Raw genomic sequence first — 24,463 nt, 5'->3', positions numbered from 1 at the left:
GGGGGGAGGGATTGCATTGGGAGTTATACCTGATGTAAATGACGAGTTGATGGGTGCAGCACACCAACATGGCACAAGTATACATATGTAACAAACCTGCACGTTATGCACATGTACCCTACAACTTAAAGTATAATAATAATAAATAAATTTTTTAAAAAAATAAAATAATAATAATAATAATAAAATAAATAAAAGGTAGTTTCCAAACTGGGTTAGGGATGAGAAGGAAGCAAGGTGAGCCAGGCCATAGCTTTGTTTCAGTCAGTTTTATACAGAAGGATTCTGCCCTTACCTGTCACATATTTGGGGGTTTCGTGTAAGATTTTATATGAAAATGGATGTCACTACTTTAAGAAAAAAAACCATATTTTGAAAAGCAAAATGCCTTAAATAAGTATGAAACTAAATCATAGCTAGGCAAGGGGAAAAAAAAAACAATTCTTTTCTACACAGTTAACAATTTTATTCTGAATGAATCCACAAAACTTAGCTTCTCAAAAACAATCTCTCTCTCTCTCTGTCTCTCTCCCACACTCACACACACACACACACACACACATGAATTAAGGAAGATATCAGTTTTCTTGTAGAATATTTGAAAAAAATCCAACAGTTATATTTATGAATGATAAAGATCTTATTCTGTGTTATCTTATTCTGTGTTAATTTTTTTAAGAAAAAAATTACAGACCCCTAAAGACATGATTAAAGATTTCCAAATTATGTAATTTTTCTTCCCATCTCAATATCATAAGCATACGTATTTCAGATTGTCGTTCACTAATGCCCAGTGAAGCAATCATTCTCTGCCCTGGACTGTGGACATATATTACATGTCAAAGATCAAAGGGTCTACTTTTATGCAGTAATATTCCCATATTATGGAAATTTGGGAGATTTTCATAAGAATCTTAAAACTAAATAAAGCACATTCGGCTTTGCCGCTTCAAACGCCAGGTGATTAACACATTGTTAAATTACTGTTACACATATGTAGGCTAATGAGCATGCTGATAACCTACAGTGACCGGAAATGGCATGTGCCCTTCAGTGACCTTATACTACTAAAAACTGGTCACAAAAGTAAGAAAGCTTTTTAAAAAGCCCTTGATAAAATTAGATGTTAGTAGATTGTCATCTTTTCTCTTTTGAGTTAGGCTATAGAAAGGAATCCTTTATTCTTTATTCTTTATTGCAGAGCAGTGATAAAATAATTTTATTGTATTGTTGATACCATGCTTTTTCTTTATCCAAGAACATCCCTATTAAACATCTTATGAAAGAAAAATAATTGATTTATAACCCTTCTTAAAGCAGAGGCACATAAGTCTATAGAGTGGTACTGTTGGTGTATGTGCTAGAGAACAAAGCAAACCTGTCTCAGAACATTTGGATTTGGTTGGAAACTTTTCATTTTCTGTCTTGTAGAGCCAAACTTACTGAGTGGCACTGCCCATAGTGTGAACAAAAGAGGTGTAAAAAGACGGGACCTGGACATGGAAGAGCTCAGAGAGATCCTTTCTTCTCTCTTACCTTTTGTGCGAATTGAACACATCTTACCTATAAGCAGTGAAGTCTTAAGTGATGCAGTAAGTATTTTTCTCCATGTATTCCTTTCATGAAAAGAAGAATGCCAGGCGTATGTTTTTATTCATTGTAAATAATTTCTAGTACTAACAGAGTATTGTGAAGCTGTAATTCTGTGAGGACAGACAGATGTCTGTTGTGTGCGATGTTGTGTCCCCTGTGTCTGTCACATAGTACAGTTAAAATGTTCGGTGAATGAGAGTCGAGTGGGTAAATAAGTCTTACTCATGCAAGCGCATTATTTCTAGCAGAGTTAATTCCGTCACTTAAGTGTAGATCAAGTAGACCCTTATTCAAAAAGGAAAAGGTAGAAATTACCTTTGGAGAGTCTTCAAGAACAGCAATGAATCAGAGAGCAGTGGAGTAGAGGGATTGGCTCAATAGAAAAAGAATGGATGGACCTGAAAATTAATACAGCTCATCTTATTACTTTCATAATTTTTAAACAGTGAATTTTTAAAAAATTAATAGAATTGGCTGGGTGTAGTGGCTCACTCCTGTAATCCCAGCACTTTGGGAGGCCAAGGCGGGTGGATCACCTGAGGTCAGGAGTTTGAGATCAGCCTCACCAACATGGTGGAACCCCATCTCTACTAAACATACAAAAATTAGCCAGGCATGGTGGTGTATGCCTATAATCCCAGCTACTTGGGAGACTGAGGCAGGGGAATTTCTTGAACCCGGGAGGTGGAGGTTGCAGTGAGCCGAGATCGAGCCACTACACTCCAGCCTGGGTGACAGAGCGAGACTCCATCTCAAAAAAAAAAAAAAAAAATTAATAGAATTGCCCGAATTTGTGGATGGGAAAAATAAATTTTATAAATATTAGTTCTTAACACATTGACTTATCGACTTAATGTAGTGCTTATAAACGTCATAACGGGTTTTTTTTTAACTGCACAGGAACATTATAAAAGTCATCTGGAAAAACAACTCATGAGAAATTTTTATAACTTCTTTTAAAAGGACATAAGAAGGGATAGCATCTAAAACGTAAAACATTTTAAAATGTTAATATTTTATCTGTGATTCTAGCATAGCAGACAAAATTGTCGAGAAAAAAGTCTTAGTTAATGTAAGAATTAAACTGGATGGGCAGAGTAGCACTTGCTTTTAATCCCAGCACTCTGGGAGGCCAAGGCGGACAGATCACTTGAGCCCAGGAGTTCAACATCAGCCTGGGCAACATGGCAAGACCCCATCTCTACAAAAAAATTTCACAGAAATTAGCCAGGTGCGGTGGTGTGTGCCTGTAGTCCCAGCTACTTGGGAGGCTGAGCAGGAGAATCACTTGAGCCCAGGAGGTCAAGGCTGCCATGAGCCATAATCAGCCAACAGAATGAGACCCTGACTCAAGGAAGAAAAGGAAAAAAAAAAAAAAAAACAGAAAACATAATAATAAACAAACTATCACAAGTCAGTGTGGTGGTAGATTAACTGATTAACAGAAGAAGAAATTCATTGAAAGTTAAACTGTTGTTTCACTGGCACATAAAATTAATCCTTGTTAGATTGAAAAATTAAATACTAAATTGAAACATGAAAGAACTAGAAGAAAACAGTATTGTTTTCAAGAAGTATTTATGGGCTACTCTGGGCATACTGCCTATGGGGCAACCCTGCTTCCACAAGGAGCACTAATAAAAATAAATTAAAATAAAATTTAAATATTTGTGGATTCTGATTAGAAAAAAAAAAATTCAGTCTCACTAATTACACACACACACCAGAGAAAGCAAAATAAAACAGTTACCATTTTTTCACCTGTTGAGGTAGTAGTTATACTACCACTACACAGCAGAATATTTTGCTCCCCTGAACAGTTGTTATAAAGACTGTATAGTGGCCGGGCGCGATGGCTCACACCTTTAATCCCAGCACTTTGGAAGACCAAGGTGGATGGATCACCTGAGGTCAGGAGTTCAAGACCAGCCTGGCCATCATAGTGAAACCCTGTCTGTACTAAAAAATACAAAAATTAGCCAGGCATGGTGGCACACTCCGTTAATCCCAGCTGCTCAGGAGGCTGAGGCACAAGAATTGCTTGAACCCAGAGGCAAGCCAAGATTGTGCCACTGCACTCCAGCCTGGGTGACAGAGCAAGACTCTATCAAACAAAAGAAGGAGAAAAAAAGGATGATGCAAAGTATGTATTTTTATGTATTCTCAAATTCAACTATGTAAAATTTGTTTGGTAAAGACTCTGCCAGGTGCCTGTAATCCCAGCACTTTCAGAGGCCAAGACAGGCAGATCACTTGAGTTCAGGAGTTCGAGACCAGCCTGGCCAACATGGTGAAACACTGTCTCTACCAAAAAATACAAAAATTAGCCAGGCATGGTGGCATGCATCTGTAGTCCCAGCTACTTGAGAAGCCGAGATGAGAGAATTGCTTGAGCCCAGGAGGCAGAGGTTGCAGTGAGCTGAGATCTCGCCACTGCCCTCCAGCCTGGGCATCAGAGTGAGACCCTGTCTCAAAAAAATAAAAATAAAAAAGAAAAGACTGGAAGGAAATATATCAACATTACAGTTGTAATAAAAGTATTGACTATTTTTTTCTCTATTTTCTAAATACTAGATGATGCTGTATTTTACTAGTTAAAAGTGATTTTAACTAATGCAGCTGCTGATTATAGTTAACGAGAGTAATATTGGAGAAACAACTTTTGGTTTTGTTTAAAACCTGGTACTCAAATCAAATTGAACCCTGTATGTAGTTTAGAAAAGTATTTTAGAACTTTGGTTACGAAATATATACCTCTGCTCTTAGTTCCGTGGCTAACACATCATAAGTCCCCAACACAGGTTTGCTAATAATGGCTGTTAACTTTCATGCTCTCTTGGTGTGTGCTAAGCACTGTGCCAAGTGCTTTCATCTGCATTGCCTTCATTTAACCCTCACACCACCTTAGGAACTGAAGGTACTTGATACAGATGCTCCTGGCATCAGTCAGGAAACAACAGGGATACCTCATTCACTTAGCTGTGCACTGCCTCGCCCCCAGGGCCATACAGGAGCCCCGTAAAGTGAAGCCCAGGTAAAGGAGATGTCCATGGTCACATGGCTATTAAATGCAGAAGTTGAAGTTTGAACTACATCTGCCTTCCCCAGAGCCTGTGTTGCTAAGTGCTGTGCTAGCCTTCCTGTATTCTTGTACTGCAGATGTAGGCCCATGTCAGTGTTCTCGTTTTGTCTTGGGGAGTTGGGTGGGAAATGAATTTGTTCCTAGATGAGTAAAGAAAAAAAAAATTGGTTTTCATTAAGAGTTCTGATCTTTAGTCCAACTTACTACATTTTAATTAATATATCGCTTGTTTTTAAAAATATTCCTCTATTTAGAGTAAAATGGGAAATTATGGTATCTTTTTATTGCAAATCTTTTAAATATTATTAAAAATTTGAGGTATTTTGCCGGGTGCAGTGGCTCATGCCTGTAATCCCAGCACTTTGGGAGGCCGAGGCGGGCAGATCACGAGGTCAGGAGTTCAAGACCAGCCTGACCAACATGGTGAAACCCCGTCTCTACTAAAAATACAAAAAATTAGCCAGGCGTGGTGGTACGCACCTGTAATCCCAGCTACTCGAGAGGCTGAGGCAGGAGAATCACTTGAATCCGGGAGATGGAGGTAGCAGTGAGCCAAGATCATGCCACTGGACTCCAACCTGGGCGACAGAATGAGACTCCGTCTCAAAAAAAAAAAAATTTGAGGTATTTCTAAATTTCATATACATTTCTAAATTTTTATTTAAATGATAAAGTTGCATATTTGTATTTACAGTTATAAATATTTTTATTTATCTTTGTAGTGTTGTAGTACTACACAGATTGCTATCTAAAAAAATTTTCTTTTTAGATGAAAAGAGGCTTGATTAGTACTCCTCCATCAGATATGCTTCCTACAACAGAAGGCGGAAAGTCAAATGCCTGGTTGCGGCAAAAAAATGCTGGCATCTATGTTCGTCCTCGACTCTTCTCTCCCTATGTGGAAGAAGCAAAGGTAATGAAAACCATTTGAAGATAGTAGACTACTTTATTACAAACCATATGCACAAAGTGATTCATTGTAGTATTACTTAAATATTTGGAAATAGCCTATATTTTCAACAATAGGGAAAATGAAAGTAAGTTCTAGTTTGACTACTCAACAGAATAGTTTTCTGAAATGTTTAATTTTAATTAAGCATGTTTTTAAAACTTAGGTTATGTTAAAATGCATTTTATATTTTTCTCATTTTAGTTGCCTTGCAAATTGTTAACTTAATTGCCTTGCAAATTGTTACCACTTGCTGAAAATGGTTGTCACTATGTTGTGATCTTGAGGATGGGGGAAATGTTCTGAAAGAAGATTGCCCACTCTTTGACTTCCTTTATAAATTAAAGGAATGCCACGACCTCTTGTAACATATTTCTGTAATAGCTGACCGTTGGGAATTATGTTTAGTTTTAGAATAAATGCACAAAGTAAGAAAAAAATTCAGGCCTGTTAAGTAACTAGTTGGCATTATGTATATTGTAACATGAAAAACTGTCTGAGAAAATATGATAATGTGAAAATGAAACATCTAATTTTTATTAGATGTTCAGCCATAAGAACTTTCAGGTGTCCATCCTGGGCAACATGGTAAAACCCCATCTCTACCAAACACTAAAAGAAAAAATTTAGCCAGTTGTGGTGGTGTGCACCCTGATTTCTGCTACTCAGGAGGCTCATTTCGGAGAATCACCTGAGCCTGGGAGGCAAAGGCTGCACAGTGAGCCGTGATTAGGCCACTGCACTCCAACCTGGGCGACAGAGTAAGAACCAGTCTTCAAAAAAAAAAAAAAAACTGAGTGGCCTTTTGAGGAACTCATAGTCTTTGAAAGTAAGAAATCACTATTAAGCTTTCTGAAATAAATTTAACAGACCAAACAGTGTGTATACTCAATGAGTATACAATCAAGTTGCCTCATAATGTTTCTCATTTTTAGACCAGGTGTGGTGGCTTACACCTGTAATCTCAGCACTTTGGGAGGCTGAAGCAGGAAGATCACTTGAGTCCAGGAGTTCAAAACCAGCCTGGGCAACCTAGTGAGACCCTGTCTCTACAAAAAATAAAAATAAATAAATGAAAATTAGCCAGGTGTGGTGGTGTGCTGTTGCGGTCCCAGCTACTCAAGAGACTTGAAGTGGGAGGGTTTCTTGAGCCTGGGAGGTCAGGACTGCAATGAGCCATAATGGCGCCACTGCACTCCAGCCCAGGCAACATTTTTCTTTTTTCTTCAAAAAAGAAAAATTGGTTTGTTTATAGGTCTCTTCAATTGATTATCAATCTTTTTTTTTTTTTTTTTTTTCTTTAAAGACGGAGTTTCACTCTTGTCACCCAGGCTGGAGTGCAGTGGTGAGATCTCGGCTTACTTCATCCTTCTCCTCCCAAGTTCAAGCAGTTCTCCTGCCTCAGCCTCTCGAGTAGCTGGGATGATAGGCACCCGCCACCACATCCGGCTAATTTTTACATGTTTCGTGGAGATGGAGTTTCACCTTGTTGGCCAGACTGGTCTTGAACTCCTGACCTCAAGTGATCTACCCACCTCAGCCTCCCAAAGTGCTGGGATTACAAGCGTGAGTCACCACGCCTGGCCCTGATTATCAATCTTCAGTATTTGTATTTCGAGCACTTTGTTGGCTTTGTTATTTAGCACATGTATACATTGTTTTCTTTATTATAATATTATGTGTAATTTATTTCTGATTAATTTTATATCCTTCCTTCACATTTCAAATACTTCTAATTAAAAGCAGACTTTTCAAAAGATGGTTATGTCTTTTCAAAGATGCTGCTGAAAGAGTCATTAAAAGTTAAAGATGTAGGGGAACTTTGTTTCACCACTAATATTAACATTTATAAAATAGAAATAAATTAATTCCCTTTTTATTTGATGAAAGTAATAATATTCCTTCAAATGTGATTTAACAGAGGGAGGTTGACTGGTTTTGTTAACACTGAATGATTATTTCAGTCAGTGCTGGATGAGATGATGGTGGAACAAACGGATCTTGTGCGCTTGCGAATGGTTAGGATGTCCAATGTGCCAGACACGCTCTACATGGTCAATAATGCCGTGCCTCAGTGTTGTCACATGATCAGCCACCAGCAGATCAGCAGCAACCAGTCAAGCCCTCCTTCAGTTGTAGCCAACGAAATTCCAGGTAAGGCAGTATATTGGGTGTTTATATTTAAATGACTAATCTTATTATTTTTTGAAATTGCTGATGTTTGAACCCCTCTGTATATGCTAATTCTCTCCACATTTCAATACCCTTTATGCCTTGTTCACCTTAAAGAATAAATACTTTTAAGCCAAAACTTTTGCTTTATATTTTGTTTTGTATTACTAAGTGTATAGAGTTTGTCAGTTTACCCTTGAGTTTCTCAGCCTTGGTCTTACTGACGTGTGCGGCTGGATTATTCTGTTAATGGAGAGCTGTCCTGTGCTTTGTAGGGTGGTCAGCTGCATCCCTGGCCTGTACTCACTAAATGCTAGGAGCACATATGTGCATGCATGCACACCTCTGCGAAAACCTTTCGGAAACATTTTTATGTTTCTAGACATTGCCAGTTGTGCCTTGTGGGACAAAGTCACCCATTTTGAGAACCACTGGTTTAGAGGAATTAAGTTTGTGTGTTTTTTTTTTGTTTGTTTTTTTATCACTATAGGGTATTTCTCAGGTTATAAGACCCTTTGGGAGGGTTAAATGCACTATTATACCTTTGAGTCTGTGGCCTTTCTAGCCTATTATACCTTTGAGTCTGTGGCCTTCCAAAATGTGATCACTGTGGGTTTCCTAGAGATCCAATTTCCCAAGCTCTGCTCTGGGAAGTTTACTGTAGCACAGGTTTATGTCTTATGACTTTAGGGGAATTGGCCATCGATCAGAGTATAACTGTCACGTCCAAAAACGTTTGAGCATCAATAAATGTTTACTTTAACCAAAGAAGTCTAAAAAAAGCACCAGTGATCTGGTGGTCAGGAACTTGTAACTCTTGCTAATTGTCATTGCAAGATTCAAAATAAAAACCACCACATTATCACAATATTTATTTCTGCTTATAAATGTCTATTGTAATTAAAGATGCATAAAAGACATAGTGACAGAACTTTTAATTGAATACATATATTTTTTTCTGGGGCTAATGACTTTCTTCAGTTGTTACCTTATCAAATTTGGCCACTGCATATTTACTTGAAATATACATTAGTTAAAAGCATGAAGAGAACTATTTCTTTAGCTGATTTATGCAGATTTTGAAGCTTTGCTAATTAGCCTGGCTTTTTAGGCTTGAGTTACTGCAGTTGAAAATCAGCATAATTTAATCTTAGAACTTAATCTCAAAAGTCTAGACATTCTCAAGTAAATATGCTCAGAAAAATAAGGCTTGTCTCTCTATTGTTTAGCTAATGAGATATGGCCCTGTTCTGGTAGCATCCTGGCTGCTGCTTACTTCCCTGCCCACCACATTCGTGAAAGGATAGATAGCTTGTTGCAGAGGATTAGAGGGCTCATATACTGGCTCTGTTACTTTGTATGACTTTGGACATGGTATTAATATTTTCTTTCCTGAACATTAATTTCCTCATCCATGAATTGGGGTTCATACCTCCTTTCTAGAATTGTGAGGATTTAATGAAGCACCATGAATAATATGCACAGGAGTTTGCCTGGCACAAAGTAAGCACTCAGTAAATGCTAGTTCCTTTTATCCCTAAAAAATAATAATCACTGCTCTAGTCAGTTTCTCTCATAAATATTCATAGACTCCATCCCCTCTCCAGCCCTACAGCTAAGCCCTAGTTCAGGTTTCTAACCAGTGTTCCCACCTCTCATCTTACTCAAAATTCTGTCTTTTACACCGGCTGGTCAGCTGGCATACTTTTTTCAGAAATGGCCAGATAGTAAATACTTCAGGCTCTGTAAGCCATACAGTCTGTTGCCTCTGTCTACTCACCTCCCATACAACAGCCATAGACAGTACCTAAATGAATGGGTAAGTTACATTCCAGTAAAACTTTATTTACAAAGGCAGACAGCAAGCTTGATTTAGCCTTCCAGTCACAGCATGCCTGCCCATTTTACATTAACATCAGAGTGCACTTGTTCACAGCTCTGATCCTGTCATCCTCCTGCAAAAGTGACTGCCTGTTGTGCACAGGGTACAGTTTAAATTCTTTATCCATGATCTGCCAGTAGCCATCTTTCTGCCTCCTCTCTTCACACTCTTCCTGCTTATAGCTCTGAACCCTGAGTTCTGCTGGCCATGCCAACCACTTCTGCCAGGCTGTCTCAGCATGTTTTACACACACCCAGTCCTTCTGCTCAGAAAGCTTTTTTTGCCCATCTGGTTTCCCTTCATTCTTCAAGAATCTGCTCTGTGTACACCTTGACGTCTTTCTTGTCTGTCCCCAATTTGGCTGCTGTGCCCCTTCCTCCCAGTCCCTCAGTGTCCTTTACATATTTCTCTCCAGGAGCATTTATGACCTTATACTGTATTTGTTTACTTCTGGTTTAGTTCATATCACTAAGCCAGAAACTTTTGAGAAGAGGAATCATGTGTTTCATTCTGTATACCCTAATAACCAAGTCCAATCCCTGGTGCATAGTCAGGACTCAAAAAATTATTTGAATAATAGAATGAATATATTTAAAGACTTCTGAAATATCCTGAGATTCAGTTGAGAATACATGCAAGTAAAAATGTATTTGAACTGTAAACTAAAATAATACAACTCAGGCTGTTCAGTATGATCAAGAGCCTTTGGGCATAGTGAAATTTTAAAACCTTGAAAACTAATTAGAGATGTATAAATGAGTATGTCCCCAGGAAATTAAAATACTATCTAAAAAACGTATAAGATTCTGGTATGAAATACATGCTTTTTTCCCTTGGGCTCACGGGCTCATTTTTTGTGTAGCTCAGGAATTTTGCTTGCCCACTGTTTTTCTCCTTCCAGTTCCTCGTCTCCTCATTATGAAAGACATGGTCAGACGACTGCAGGAACTGCGGCACACGGAGCAGGTGCAGAGAGCCTACGCCCTGAACTGTGGGGAAGGCGCCACCGTCAGCTATGAAATTCAGATTCGAGTGCTAAGAGAGTTTGGTCTTGCAGATGCTGCTGCAGAGCTGTTGCAGGTAGGAAATGACATTAAACTGCTTAAAATAGGGAGCCTCAATCACCAGACAGACAGTATTGTAGACATCCTGACGAGTCCTTGGCTTATTTCATTTTCTTTGTATGTGCCTTTTCACTGCCTTTGGTGTCTTTGATAACCTGCAAGTCCCTCCTAGTGAGAGGCAGCATCATGGAGTGGACTGAGCAGAGGCCTAGAATGAGAACTGGGTTTAGATCCCGGCTCTGCTGCTGATTAGTTGGTTAACTTGGAATGAGTTACTTAACCACCCTGGGCATCAACAGCTCTTTACCTGTAACATAAATTGTTATGAAGATCCAGAGTGCTATTGTACAGCAGCTATATTTCTGGTATGTAGCAAGCATACAAGTGGTGACTGCTAAAAAATTCCATAGTGTGCATGCCCAAACAGAGATGGCATGGAAGTAGAAAATTCTGAACTTCCACTGCTCTCTCTTTGTTTGGTCACTAGGTTTGAGGTTTGGTCTACTACCACACTTACACACCTTCCACATGCCTACTTTCATTTCTCTTTTCCATCTTATAAGAAATTTCTTGCATGAGGGTTCAAACCCAAGGATGAGAATCAAACAATAAGTGCTTTCTTTTTTAACCTGCCAGGAAAAAAGAAAAAACTTATTTCTAGTAATTATTAGGTACAAAAGCAATAGCACTGGTTTTGCAGTTAAGGTAAAATTTGTAAACTAGTCTGATCACAGCCACTGAATCAGAGCCTTAAATAAAATTTAATTTCATCTGTTCAGGTGATTCATTTTCTTGCTACAAACTCCAAACCCCTTTAATCCATACCCTTTAAAAGGACAGGATGTGGTCAGGCGCAGTGGTTCACGCCTATAATCCCAACTGAAAGGGGCCTGCCCCTCCACACCTGTGGGCGTTTCTCTCGTCAGGTGGGAGGAGAGACTGAGTTCTCTTGGTATTTATTGATCATCATCTTTACCATCTCAGAAAGGGGGATGTGGCAGGACAATAGGGTAATAGTGAGGAGAGGGTCAGCAGGAAAACATGTGAACAAATGTCTCTGTGTCATAAATAAGGTTAAGAAAGGGTGCTGCGCTTTGATGCGCACTTACATAAGCATCTTGGTGCATTAACGAGCAGTACTGCCACCAGCATGTCTCACCTCCAGCCCTAAGGCAGTTTTCTTCTATCTCAGTAAATAGAGCATTCAATCGGGTTTTACACTGAGACATTCCATTGCCCAGGGACCAGCAGGAGACAGATGCCTTCCTCTTATCTCAACTGCAAAGAGGCCTTCCTCTTTTACTAATCCTCCTCAGCACAGACCCTTTACTGGCTGGGGCTAGGGGACGGTCAGGTCTTTCCCCTTTCCCTTCCCACGAGGCCATATCTCAGACTATCCCATGGGGCGAAACCTTGGACGATACCTGGCTTTCCTAGGCAGAGGTCCCTGTGGCCTTCCCAGTGTTTGTGTCCCTGGGTACTTGAGATTAGAGAGTGGTGATGACTTTTAACAAGCATACTGCCTTCAAGCACTTGTTTAACAAAGCACATCCTGCATAGCCCTAAATCCATTAAACCTTGAGTAAACATGGCACATGTCTCTGCAAGCACAGGGTTGGGGGTAGGGTTACAGATTAACAGCATCTCAAGGCAGGAGAATTTTTCTTAGTACAGAACAAAATGGAGTCTCTTATGTCTACTTCTTTCTACACAGACACAGTAACAGTCTGATCTCTCTTTCCTTTCCCCACACCAACTCTTTGGGATGCCAAGGTGGGCGGATCACTTGAAGTCAGGAGTTCGAGACCACCCTGGCCAACATGGTGAAACCCCATATCTACTAAAAATGCAAACATTAGCCAGGTGTTGAGCCAGGTGGAGGCTGAGGCAAGAGAATCGCTTGAACCTGGGAGGCGGAGTTTGCTGTGAGCCAAGATTGCACCACTGCACTCCAGCCTGGGTGACAGAGCAAGCCCACGTCTCAAAAACAAACAAACAAAAAAAAAAGGATAGGCTGGACACAATGGCTATAATCCCAGCACTTTGGGAGGCCCAGGCGGGCGAATCGCTTGAGCTCAAGAGTTTAAGACTAGCCTGGGCTATACGGCAAAACCCTATCTCTACAAAAAATACAATAAATTACCCAGGCATAGTGGTATGCGCAGTAGTCCCAGTTCCTTGGGAGGATTTGGTGGGAGGATCACTTGAGCCCAAAAGGTCAGGGCTGCAGTGAGCCATGATTGCACCCCTGCACTCCAGCCTAGGCGACAGAATGAGACCCTGTCTCAAAAAAATAAGTGAGTGAATGAATGAATGACCCTGTCTCAAAAAAATAAGTGAGTGAATGAATGAATGAATGAACGAACGAACGAACGAATGAATAAACATGGCATAGGGTTCTTCAGCAAGTCAGCAAACCATTTTTAGGTTCTTTTTCTTCTTTTTTCCCCTGCTGTCCTAATTTTCTACTGAACATTTTTAGGTTCTTGTTTAGGTTGTTGATTTTCATTTTTTGCTACAGTTTTTCTCCTTAAAATATATAGTCTGGTTTTCTACTCATTCCTTTTCCCTTTGCCATTCTGAATTGTGTCTGAATTTGATATCTTAAATTGCATGACATATTCTTTTATGTTTACCAAAATACTGGTCAAACTTAGTCATGTATAATGGGTAACGAACAGTATTTTGTAGTTTTTATTTCAGACAGAGATGGCATAGATGTTTTGTCAGAAAGTTTCTAGAACATCCTCAGTTGTATTCCTTTCTTCCTTTGGCATTTAATGTTAAACTCTTAGCAAAGACATATTAAGAGTTTGGTTTTATTACCGGTTTTTGCATTATCACATAATCTGAGATGAGTGACCTGCTTGTGGAGCATTCGATCAAGCAGCTTTCTTTCATGGCTGTGTCCTAGGCTGCACTCTGTGCCTTTGTGCTATAACTAAGGTGATTTTTTTTCTTGGGCTTCTGGCCTAGAAAAATAAATTATGCCTTTTATTCTTGCTGACTGTGGTTTTCTTAAGTACCTCACTTAATTCTCTCAGCCTATAAATTTCTATTTATGAAATCTGCTAATAAATGTCCATTTTTGTTTTTTGTTTTTTGTTTTTTTGTCTTTCTTAGAATCCTCACAAATTCTTTCCTGATGAACGTTTTGGGGATGAAAGTCCACTCTTGACAATGAGGCAACCTGGGAGATGTCGTGTAAACAGCACCCCTCCTGCAGAAACCATGTTTACAGATCTGGACTCTTTTGTGGCCTTCCATCCACCCTTGCCCCCTCCACCACCTCCCTACCACCCCCCAGCTACGCCAATCCATAACCAACTCAAAGCAGGCTGGAAACAAAGACCTCCCAGTCAGCACCCTTCACGTTCATTTTCTTATCCCTGTAATCATTCGCTGTTCCACTCCAGAACAGCTCCTAAAGCTGGCCCTCCCCCAGTCTACTTGCCGAGTGTGAAAGCTGCACCACCTGATTGTACCAGCACTGCAGGACTGGGCAGACAGACGGTGGCTGCTGCTGCCGCCACCACCACCTCAACAGCAACAGCAGCAGCAGCGGCAGCAGCAGCAGCAGCATCTGAGAAGCAAGTGGTAAGTCAGCACTTCAGTAACTTGCTTCATATTCGGTTTATGGACTATTAGAAGCAATTTTCTTGGCCCCAAGAGGCCCACTGGGACTCAGCAGTGCCCAGAAGTATTGCTGACAAATGGCAGGCATAGACTTGAGGGGTATGGAAAAGAGGGGAAAATGCTAGTGTACTTGAATGAGAAAAGACAGGAGGAGAGAGACCAAGAGGTGTGTATGGAGGAGTTGAGTATCTTCTTATCTTTTTGCTCATTTGGCAGGATTAGGAAGGAATGGGGTTACTGAGCAGCATAAAGGAATATACCAGTTTCATGTTCTGTTCAAGCACAGGTCTACAATTTGTCCCTAACTTCTACTATTCTGTAAAATCCACTATTCTACCACATGCTTTAATGGGACAAGAAGCAAGAGCTACTTATACCTACTTAAGTACAGTATACCATCAGGAATAATGTGGCAAAAACTCCCCATTCAGACGATGAGCAGAAAATGAGGCCTAAGGTGTGCCTCTGCCTCTGAAGCTCATCAGCAGAGCCCCCACTTCATTCAGAATCGTAGTAGCCAGGGCTAGTGGCTAGTAAATTGATAGAGGATTCTTTGCTTGATTTTACCCTGTATTAGAGGTTTTATATAATACACTTGAAAAACATAGTGATTTTTCTTTTCTTTTTTTTTTTTTTTTTGGCCAGGTGCCATGACTCACACCTGTAATCCCAACACTTCAGGAGGCTGAAGTGGGAGGATCACTTGAGCCCAGAGGTTCAGAACCAGCCTAGGAAACATAGTGAGACCCTGACTCTACCAAATAAACAGATAAAATAGCTAGATGTGGTAGCACATGCCTGCAGCCCCAGCTACTCATGGAGCTGAGGTGGGACGATCACTTGAGCCTGGGAGGTTGTTGAGGCTGCAGTGAGCTATGGTCACACCACTGTCCTGCAGCCTGGATAACAGAGTGAGACTGTCTCAAAAAAAAAAAAAAAAAAAAAAAAAAAAAAGGTTTTTAAGTCTTCCTACTTAGTCACATGCTATCAGTAGCAAGTTAGAAGAAAAGATTCACCTGTTAGTTCAGGGAAACTTCATTAAAATACGGCTTATTGGAAGCTTGAGTCAAATTATGATCCTTTCTCAACTTTTTAACATAACCTCAAGATTTTATTTTTTATTTTTATTTTATTTTATTTTATTTTATTTATTTATTTATTTTTTGAGACCGATTCTCACTCTGTCGCCCAGGCTGGAGTGCAGTGGTGCGATCTCGGCTCACTGCAAGCTCCGCCTCCCAGGTTCAAGTGATCCTCCTGAGTGGCTGGGATTATAGGCGTGCACCACCACGCCCAGCTAATTTTTGTATTTTTAGTAGAGACAGGGTTTCACCATGTTGGTCAGGCTGGTCTCGAACTCCTGACCTCATGATCTGCCCACCTTGGCCTCCGAAAGTACTGAGATTACAGGCGTGAGTCACTGTGCCCGGCCAACCTCAAGATTTTATTATCTTCACCGTGAAACAAAAGATGATGCTTACAACTGGATCAATTGTCCCTTTGTCTTATCTTCCCCTGGTTCAACATGCTTGCATCTCTTAATAGCCAGCATCCTCTTAGATCTGCAGTTGAGCTCAGTGCACTGAAATTTCAGCACAATCTTTGTAGTTTTAGCCTTTTTCTGGAAAATCAGCCTAGTCTGCCCGCCATAGTCACTCTGCTTCCTGTCATGCCGCTTTGCCTGAGCATACAGAGAATCCTTGCCCTTCCTCTACCATGTCACTTTGTGGGATTGGTGTGTGCCACATTGTGACAGAAAGTCCGATGGGTTTCAGGAAGGTTCACCACGTTTGCAGGAGAACTGTTAGCACAGAAAGCCTTTCTCAGCTTCTTAGACCTCTCTACCTCCCCTCTCTGCTTCCCCCGCCCCAGAATGTCAAAGGCTGGCCATGTTTGGTAAGCCAGATTCCTGTCCTGTTGGCCCAGGCCCTCAGTTCTACAATTACAAAATTCTACTACTTTATATTTTAAATAAAACTCCCTTTAAAGGTAATTTATTTGTATGTTCATTACAGTCTTAACTGTAATAATGAAAAATTGTAAACAACCTAAATGTCCAATAGCAGCAGAATGATTAAATTAAGTCATGGTTCATTGATGAAGTAGAACGTGACATACTAATTTAAAATGGTGATCTCAAAGATTTAGTGACAGATTATATATGTACTAAATTTCATTAAAATTAATATACATGCAAAGGAGAAAAAAAGAAAGACCTCAAAATGCTAACAGTGGTATCTCTGTTCAAAAGGTTGGAGTGATTTTTTTTTGCCTTTATAGCTGTCTATATTTTTATAATTCTTAAAAATTCAGCCAGGAGCGGTGGCTCACATCTGTAATCGCAGCACTTTAGGACGCCAAGGCGAGCAGATCACGAGGTCAGAAGATCGAGACCATCCTGGCTAACACGGTGAAAACCCGTGTCCACTAAAAATACAAAAAATGAGCTGGGCGTGGTGGCATGCACCTGTAATCCCAGCTACTCAGGAGGCTGAGGCAGGAGAATCGCTTGAACCCGGGAGGTGGAGGTTGCAGTGAGCTGAGATCGTACCACTGCACTCCAGCCTGGGCGACATAGTGAGATTCCATCTCAAAAAAAAAAAAAAAAAAAATCAGTATGTGTTACTTTTATAATTGGGAAACAAAATCAGTGAACATCATTTTTACAGAGGATAGGTCCTTTTTTTTAACCCTCCCACCATTTTTGTCTCTGTCTGCAGCGAACACAACCTGTGCTGAATGATCTGATGCCCGACATCGCAGTGGGTGTGTCCACACTGTCACTCAAGGACAGGAGGCTTCCAGAGCTTGCTGTAGACACAGAATTAAGCCAGTCAGTTTCTGAAGCAGGACCAGGGCCTCCCCAGCATCTGTCATGTATTTCACAGAGACATACACACACTTCTCGGAAAAAACACACACTAGAGCAAAAAACAGACTCCAGAGAAAATCCACAGGAATATCCGGATTTCTATGACTTCTCAAATGCTGCTTGCAGACCTTCTACTCCTGCTCCCAGCAGACGCACCCCTTCCCCTTCGCAAGGTGGATATTTTGGTCCCGATCTGTACAGCCACAATAAGGCATCACCAAGTGGCTTAAAGTCAGCCTACCTACCTGGCCAGACGTCTCCTAAAAAACAGGAAGAAGCTAGGAGAGAATATCCACTTTCCCCTGATGGGCATCTACACAGACAAAAGAATGAGCCAATACACCTGGACGTCGTTGAGCAACCTCCCCAGCGGTCAGACTTTCCTTTGGCAGCCCCAGAAAATGCTAGTACCGGTCCAGCCCATGTCAGGGGACGAACCACAGTAGAAACTGACTTGACTTTTGGGCTGACTTCTAACAGACCTTCACTTTCTGCGTGTAGCTCTGAAGCTCCCGAAGAGAGATCCAGTAGAAGACTGGCAGACAGTGAATCCCTGGGCCATGGAGCTCAGAGAAATACAGATTTGGAAAGGGAAGATTCCATAAGCAGAGGAAGGAGGTCACCAAGCAAGCCGGACTTCCTCTACAAAAAGTCTGCCCTCTGAGAGCAACCTCCAAGTCGTCTGTGCCTGAGATGTGAAACATCCCATTTTATGATGTAACCCAACAACTTACAGACCAGTTTATCAATGCCAGCTGATAACTCCGTTTCACATGATGTTGTTGTAGTTTTTGTGTATATATGTGTTTATTAGACACAGCATGCTAAGAAGGTTTGTTTTTTTTTTTAAATGTTGCATCTGTCTGATTTGTGTTTGAACAATTATGTCGGGAAGCATTTTTAAGAACAAGCAGGCTGGCACTTTTTATTTCTCTTTACAAATGATGGAATTTTTTTGCACTTGTACATTTATTTTCTCTGTATTGATTTTATATCAGTATGTTAAACTTTATTGCCACATTTAAAGGACTGTATTTTCATACTTTTTTGCATTTTACCTTTCATCTACCAATCCATGTGCATTGGATTGCACACTAAGATGTATTTTCTTACGGAATAGTTGTGTTTATTTTTTAATTATAGAAATTCCAAAGAACAGCATGTCAGAATGCTCCTCTCTTTTCAGTAATTGTTTCAGTTCAGAGATCTTCCCGCTCAGCCTCCATAAATCTAATGTCCTTTTTTTTTTAATAAGTCCTAGGAACTGGGCTTCATTCCTCCAGCGGGAGTCCAGTCAGGGTCCTGAAGTCTGCTGGTTCAGGAAAGAACAGGAAGGAGAAAAGCCTTCTGTGCCCAGGCTAAAGCTGTTATATTTCCAGTGTGGATGCAGTCAGAATCCCTGCACATTCTGGTCATAAGGATTAGAGTCACCAAATGAGGCTCCAAGGAGATCGCATCCCTTGGAATTAGAAAGCAGTGGAGACCGTGCACAGTGACTCACGCCTGTGATCGGCACTTTGGGAGGCCGAGGCGGGCGGATCACTGGAGCTCAGGAGTTCAAGACCAGCCTGGGCAACATGGCGAAACTCCATTTCCATTAACAACAACAAAAAAAAACACTAGCCGGTCATGGTGGTGCACGCCTGTAGTCCCAACTACTTGGGGGGCTGAGGTGGGAGGATCGCTTGAGCCTGGGAGGTTGAAGACTGCAGTGATCCAAGATTGCACCACTGTGCTCCCGCCTGGGCAACAATGAGACCCTATCTCCAAAAAAAGAAAAAAAAAAAAAAGGCAGTGGAAATAGAGAAGTAACTTAAAGGGCACACTGACAGAATTTCTGGTTCTGAGCGTCAACTCTCCAGCTGCGATGGGGGAACTGACTGCTTGCTGCCTTTAATTGTCTTACTCTCTATGGGAAGAAAACAAAAGGGCTTCAGTCTCATGGATGTTATTTGGTGTTTGTAAACGTATGTTTTCTTTTAAACGATTTTCAAAGTATGTCTAAATTTTGGTGTTGGGTAATGCGTAATGCTTTCTCACCAACAGAAAAAAAGAAAAAAAAGTTTTCAGTTAAACACTACATGTCCTACTTGAACTCCACGGGGACGCTGGTTTGGCATTTACTAAACCACTGAGCACATGGGGTCTTTCCGGATCCTCTCCCTTGGAAGGGCAATGTGTGAGCTAAGGACTGTTTTTTTCTTACTCTCCAATGTAAATATATTAGTATTTGAGTTTTTAAATCACTTCAACATTATTTGAGCATTTACTTTGTATTTTTACAAACACATAAACACACAGCCGTAGCACTTAGAAGAAAAGAGGCTTTCCAAACATTCCTTCTTCTGCAGGATATTTGGGAGCCTTTTTTCTGTGTATGTATATATATAAAAAACCATGAATCACTCACACTCACTCGAAAACTATGCAGGGCTAGGAAGCCTCTACGAGCTACCGGATAAATGAATTACATGCACTTTGAAGTAAATAGGTTTTCTATTGGGTGTCAACAACTCTGATTTCTCCCAAAACTATAGTTTCTCTTACGGTCTTTTCCTCCTTTACCCTGTGGATATACACTCAGGAATAATCTGACATTTTAGAAAAACCCAAACAGTAGATAGTCTCCAAGATGGGAAACATGTCGTGTGTCTGCACACACCGGCAAACTGCCGCCGCTCATTCTGCTGCCTGACTGGTTAGCTGCTGTGCGGGTGCACTCGGTGACGCTGCTGGTGCAAGCTCCCGAGCTCCCAGAGTTAACACTAATCTGCAGGTCGGCTGTGCATCGCATTCGAGGCTCCTTTTTTAAAGAGAAAAACATAGGCCTCTGTTCTCATTTGTAAGAAATTTGACTCATAATAGAAGATGATGTCTTTTGAAGCCCAGCCTCTGTCTGTCTTCAGAAACAAAAGCGAATGCCATCATATTCCTTGATGTGTGTTTCTACCACATATGTATGTTGACATGTTCATGTACTGCGCCAGTACTGCAAGTAAAACTCAGTAGACCTAATTTGGATGGGGAGAAAAAACTCATCCCTGACCCTTTTTTTTTTTTTGTCTCCAAATGTTAGACCAGAGATGTTGATCCCACACATTCATTTTTCTGAAAATTCATGAACTATTCTCTCATGTCCCTGAAATACAATTATAAAAGTAAATGGCCACTATTCCTAAGATTATTTAGTTTATAAAGTTTGCTTTTAATCATACAGCAACTTACCTGGCTAAAACTATGTGTATAAAGGGAAAATTTGCTTTAATCTGTGGGATTGCGGACTGGTGTGACTTGCAGAAGGTTAACAGGTGTGGGTTTTGTGTGTGTTAGATGAGGTGTTAGTGGACTTTTAATGTATCTTGTGAAGTATGGTTACTAGGGTAGGTTGAAGAGCTACGTGCCTCTGGCTTTTGAACCCATCTATTGAATCTTTTTTAATGCTGTACTAAGATAAATGTGAAGTCTAAGTAAGGTTGCTCTCAGAAAAAAAGCATATATATGTATAAAATAAAATTTAGGCCATGGGAACTGGCATTTTACTTGGTGTAGGAATTTAGTGCGAACCAAATCACAAAAATACCAGATCTCCTTTTGAGATTGTGGACAATCAGGCCGTTTGGACAATCACCACTTCCAGTGCCCGCTGTGTGTTGAGGTTAGAGAACTACCGTTTACATGCTAGAGCCAAGAGAGGACATTCAAGTTTCTTAAAGATGCTGTTGGTATTTTTTCTTATGTTATTGTTTTAGTTTTGTGATTTTTATGAATAATTTTAAGTTCAGAGTCAACCCGTGGCTCCTAAGGAAAAAAACAGCAGCATGAAAGGCAAAAAGTATTTGAAACATAGTTGTTTAAGTTTTCCACGCCCATTCTCACATGCCCCCTTCAGCTTTATTTCTGGGAACATGTCCCTAGACCTCAGCTAGCCTGACACTGCAATAACCCGTTAGGCTTTGAGACTTTTCAGTGAATTCTTGACATTTCAGTCTTCTTATAGAATTCTTTATGAAGCCTTACCTAATTCTTGTTTTTGCTTCCTCAGAAACTTTATTATACCTGCCATCCTTCATTGGATTTTTGTTTTGGTTTGTTGTTGCCATTCTAGCAATGAGCTTAGTCCTTGTACATCTGCATTAAGGTGCCGATGCAGAAGGCAAATTGGAAGCACGCGCCAGCGGCAGTGGGGCTCAAAGCCGACCTCCATGCATCATTCTCTAGAGTTGAAAGGACTGACATTTCTCAGTAACTACCCGGCAAAATATATTTTTTCATAATGCTGAATTTAGAAAAAAAAATGTTTCATGAAACACTTGTAAGATACTTATTTTGAAATTAATTATAAGGCATTCATATTTTTAGGACTGAATTCAAAGGGAAATGCTTCTTTGACTTTTTTTCATTGTTCGGTTGACTTTCAGCTTTCTGGAGTGACTATTAAAGCAGCAGTGATGGGTGCTATTCCTGGTTCTGCGGTAGTTTACTTTGTCTACTAAGTGATTTACTTTCAAACCTCATTACAGATAATCTTACTAAAAGACTTAACATGCACACTGCTAAAAGGTGTTTTACTGTTTTCCATTAACGCTGTTGTATGAACAATATTTGGTGACATGTCTTTTTGTCCTGTAGATTGTCATATCTGTTATGTAGTTATCCTATTGGCAAGTCCTTTGATTTTTTTTTTTCCTCTAGAAAATCCTCAGACTGTCAATCTTCCGTATTCTGAATATTATAATGCTGTGGCCATTTCTATAGAAAGATTACTTGCAAGTCTGTGTCTTGAAAATAACCTCTTGTATTTGTGTGTTTATGTGAGTTCTGTCTAAGAGGTCAGATAAGCTCTGGAAGCTTCATCATCTGTACCTACACGTGACTGTATCTGGGTTACATGGGCAGGCGGTACCAAGTCCTGCTCTTTGATGGGGTGGCTGAGAGAGAAAGGTTCCTGAACTCTCCTTGCTGTGTACGCACCACATCTGTACTTCAGAGCGGTGGAAAACCATCTACAACACTGCATTTCTTGTGGTTGTGCTGTTACTGGTATAAAGTCAAGTGCCTTCAATGCTAAAGGCTCAGAAATTTTTCTTAAACTGATTTCATGTCCTATGCAAGTGTTTTCTACAACCTGCATAACCAGTACTTTGTAAAACTTGTTTACGCTTCAATTGTACATAGTGATTTTTAAAGAAATATATAGTATTTTTATTTAGGTACCTCCAAACTTGAATTCGTCTGTGTGAAGCATTGTAAAACGATACATTTCTCTTTTGAGTACCATTACAGTTGTACAGAGGTTTTCACTGCTTCTATTTTTCTACTGTTACTGATAAGCATGTAACACTGACTTTATCCTACATATAGTTGGCATTTCAAATAAATGGCTTGTATAGAATCTGCTGAGTTGGATACAGTCTGTTTTAGCACTAGTGCAGCATATAGTCTTCCATTATAGATGTCATTGCACCCCTGGAGGGTAGAATTGGGATGTTTTCTAGGTTGATTTTCTCTCTGTTTCTAGGATTTCAATCATTCAAGGCATTTTATTATCATCATCATCATCATTGTTTTCTTGGAAATCACACATTTTATTCTGAATTACCAGTTTCATTATTTTCTATTATTTCATTGAGATATTTCTGAGAAATTTTATTTTACAAATTTGAGTGAAAAGTTCCTCTCACAGGGGTCTGCAGGATTGCAGGAAGCTCAGCATGGCGCCCATGTGAACCAGGCACCTGGATGTGTCCTGCTTTTCAGAGCCCTTCGAGGGTCAGAGACCTGGCCTAGATTCTGAGCTTTGCTTTTGCTTTCACACCCAGGCTTAGTAATATTTTCCAGTTTCAAAAGGAAATGAGATCATGATCTAGAGTCTAGGATTCTCAAAAAAAAAAAAAAAAAACATACAAAATGGAAAGTTTTCTAATTTCTATTTTTTAAAATGGCTACAAAAGAGCTCTTATTTTTTATTTTTTATTTTTCAGACAATGTCTCGCTCTGTCATCCAGGCTGGAGTACAGTGGTGTGATCACGGCTCACTACAGCCTCGATTTCCCAGGCTCAAATGATCCTCCCACCTCAGCCTCCCGAGTAGCTGGGGCTACAGTCAGTGTTACACCACTATGCCTGGCTAATTCCTAAAATTTTTTGTAGAGACGGGGTCTCACTACATTGCCTAGGATGGTCTCAAACTCCTGGGCTCAAGTGATGCTCCCACTTCAGCCTCCCTAAATGTTGGGATTATAGGCATGAGCCACTGCAACCGGCAAGCTCTTACTTTAAAATGTTTTTTATCGTTTCAGTGCTAAATTCTGTCCTAGCATCTCACTCTTCATGCCTCACTAACAAGTTATTGCTTTATAGTTTGTAACCATCTTAGGTTTAACAGAAGGATATAAAGATACAATCTAAGGTTTCTGTGGGTGAGCTGCTTAAATCTAAACAAGAGAATTGAATAAATCAGCGTTCATTTCTGCACTTGTGGATTATTCCTGGAAAAATGAACTCGGGCTAGCTTCCTGAGCCACTTTAGGCTTTACCTCTCCTCAATCCATTAGGGAATACTTCTTGAGTCCACTCCTCCTGGAGTCTGGGAATATGGAGTGGCAGACCAAACAGACAGGATCCCCAGTCTCAGAAACTTCCACCTCTAGCTGGAAATGACTTTTGTCCTAAAAACAAAACAAGGCCGGGTGCAGTGGCTCAAGCCTGTAATCCCAGCACTTTGGGAGGCTGAGGCAGGTGCATCGTGAGGTCAGGAGATCGAGACCAACAAGGTGAAACCACGTCTCTACTAAAAACAGAAAAATTAGCTGGGCATCATGGTGCGTGCCTGTAATCCCAACTACTCGGGAGGCTGAGGCAGGAGAATCGCTTGAACCCGGGAGGCGGAGGTTGCAGTGGGCCAAGATCACACCACTGCACTCCAGCCTGGCAACAGAGCGAGACTCCGTCTCAAAACAAACAAAAAATACAAGGCAGTTATCACAGCTAAGGGGAAGACCAGCTTGAAATGGCCCAGGAATGAATGAACAGGAGGAGAAATGCTGGAAGCAGCATTAAACACTTAATGTAATTTTTTCTAATCCCTCATTGAGTTAGGAACTCTTTCCTTTGCTCCTCTGTGAATTAAGTACTATTATATGTGCCATTTTACAAAAGAGAAAAGCCCGGAGATACTGAGCACCTTGTCCAAGCCAGAAAGTTGGCAGAGCTT

At 40.4% G+C, this 24,463-nt stretch overlaps 1 protein-coding gene across 2 annotated transcripts in view; it reads left to right on the top strand.

Moving 5' to 3' along the window:
- Positions 1–22,642, top strand: part of BTBD7 (BTB domain containing 7) — a 111,292-nt gene extending 88,650 nt beyond the window's left edge. Inside the window, exons 6-11 of one of the 2 annotated variants that reach the window (XM_025391815.1) lie at positions 1,432–1,592; positions 5,445–5,588; positions 7,589–7,778; positions 10,580–10,758; positions 13,866–14,339; positions 17,099–22,642. In XM_025391815.1, coding sequence (XP_025247600.1) covers positions 1,432–1,592; positions 5,445–5,588; positions 7,589–7,778; positions 10,580–10,758; positions 13,866–14,339; positions 17,099–17,914 — 1,964 coding nt within the window. In that variant the 3' untranslated portion in view covers positions 17,915–22,642. The remainder of the gene's footprint in view (positions 1–1,431; positions 1,593–5,444; positions 5,589–7,588; positions 7,779–10,579; positions 10,759–13,865; positions 14,340–17,098) is intronic. The other variant, XM_025391816.1, reaches the window with a different exon arrangement.
- The last annotated feature ends 1,821 nt before the right edge of the window (positions 22,643–24,463 follow it).

Source organism: Theropithecus gelada, chromosome 7b (assembly GCF_003255815.1).
Source record: "Theropithecus gelada isolate Dixy chromosome 7b, Tgel_1.0, whole genome shotgun sequence".
Taxonomy (NCBI): domain Eukaryota; kingdom Metazoa; phylum Chordata; class Mammalia; order Primates; family Cercopithecidae; genus Theropithecus; species Theropithecus gelada.
The sequence above is the reverse complement of the archived record's forward strand: the minus strand, read 5'-3'. Positions and strand labels throughout refer to the sequence as shown.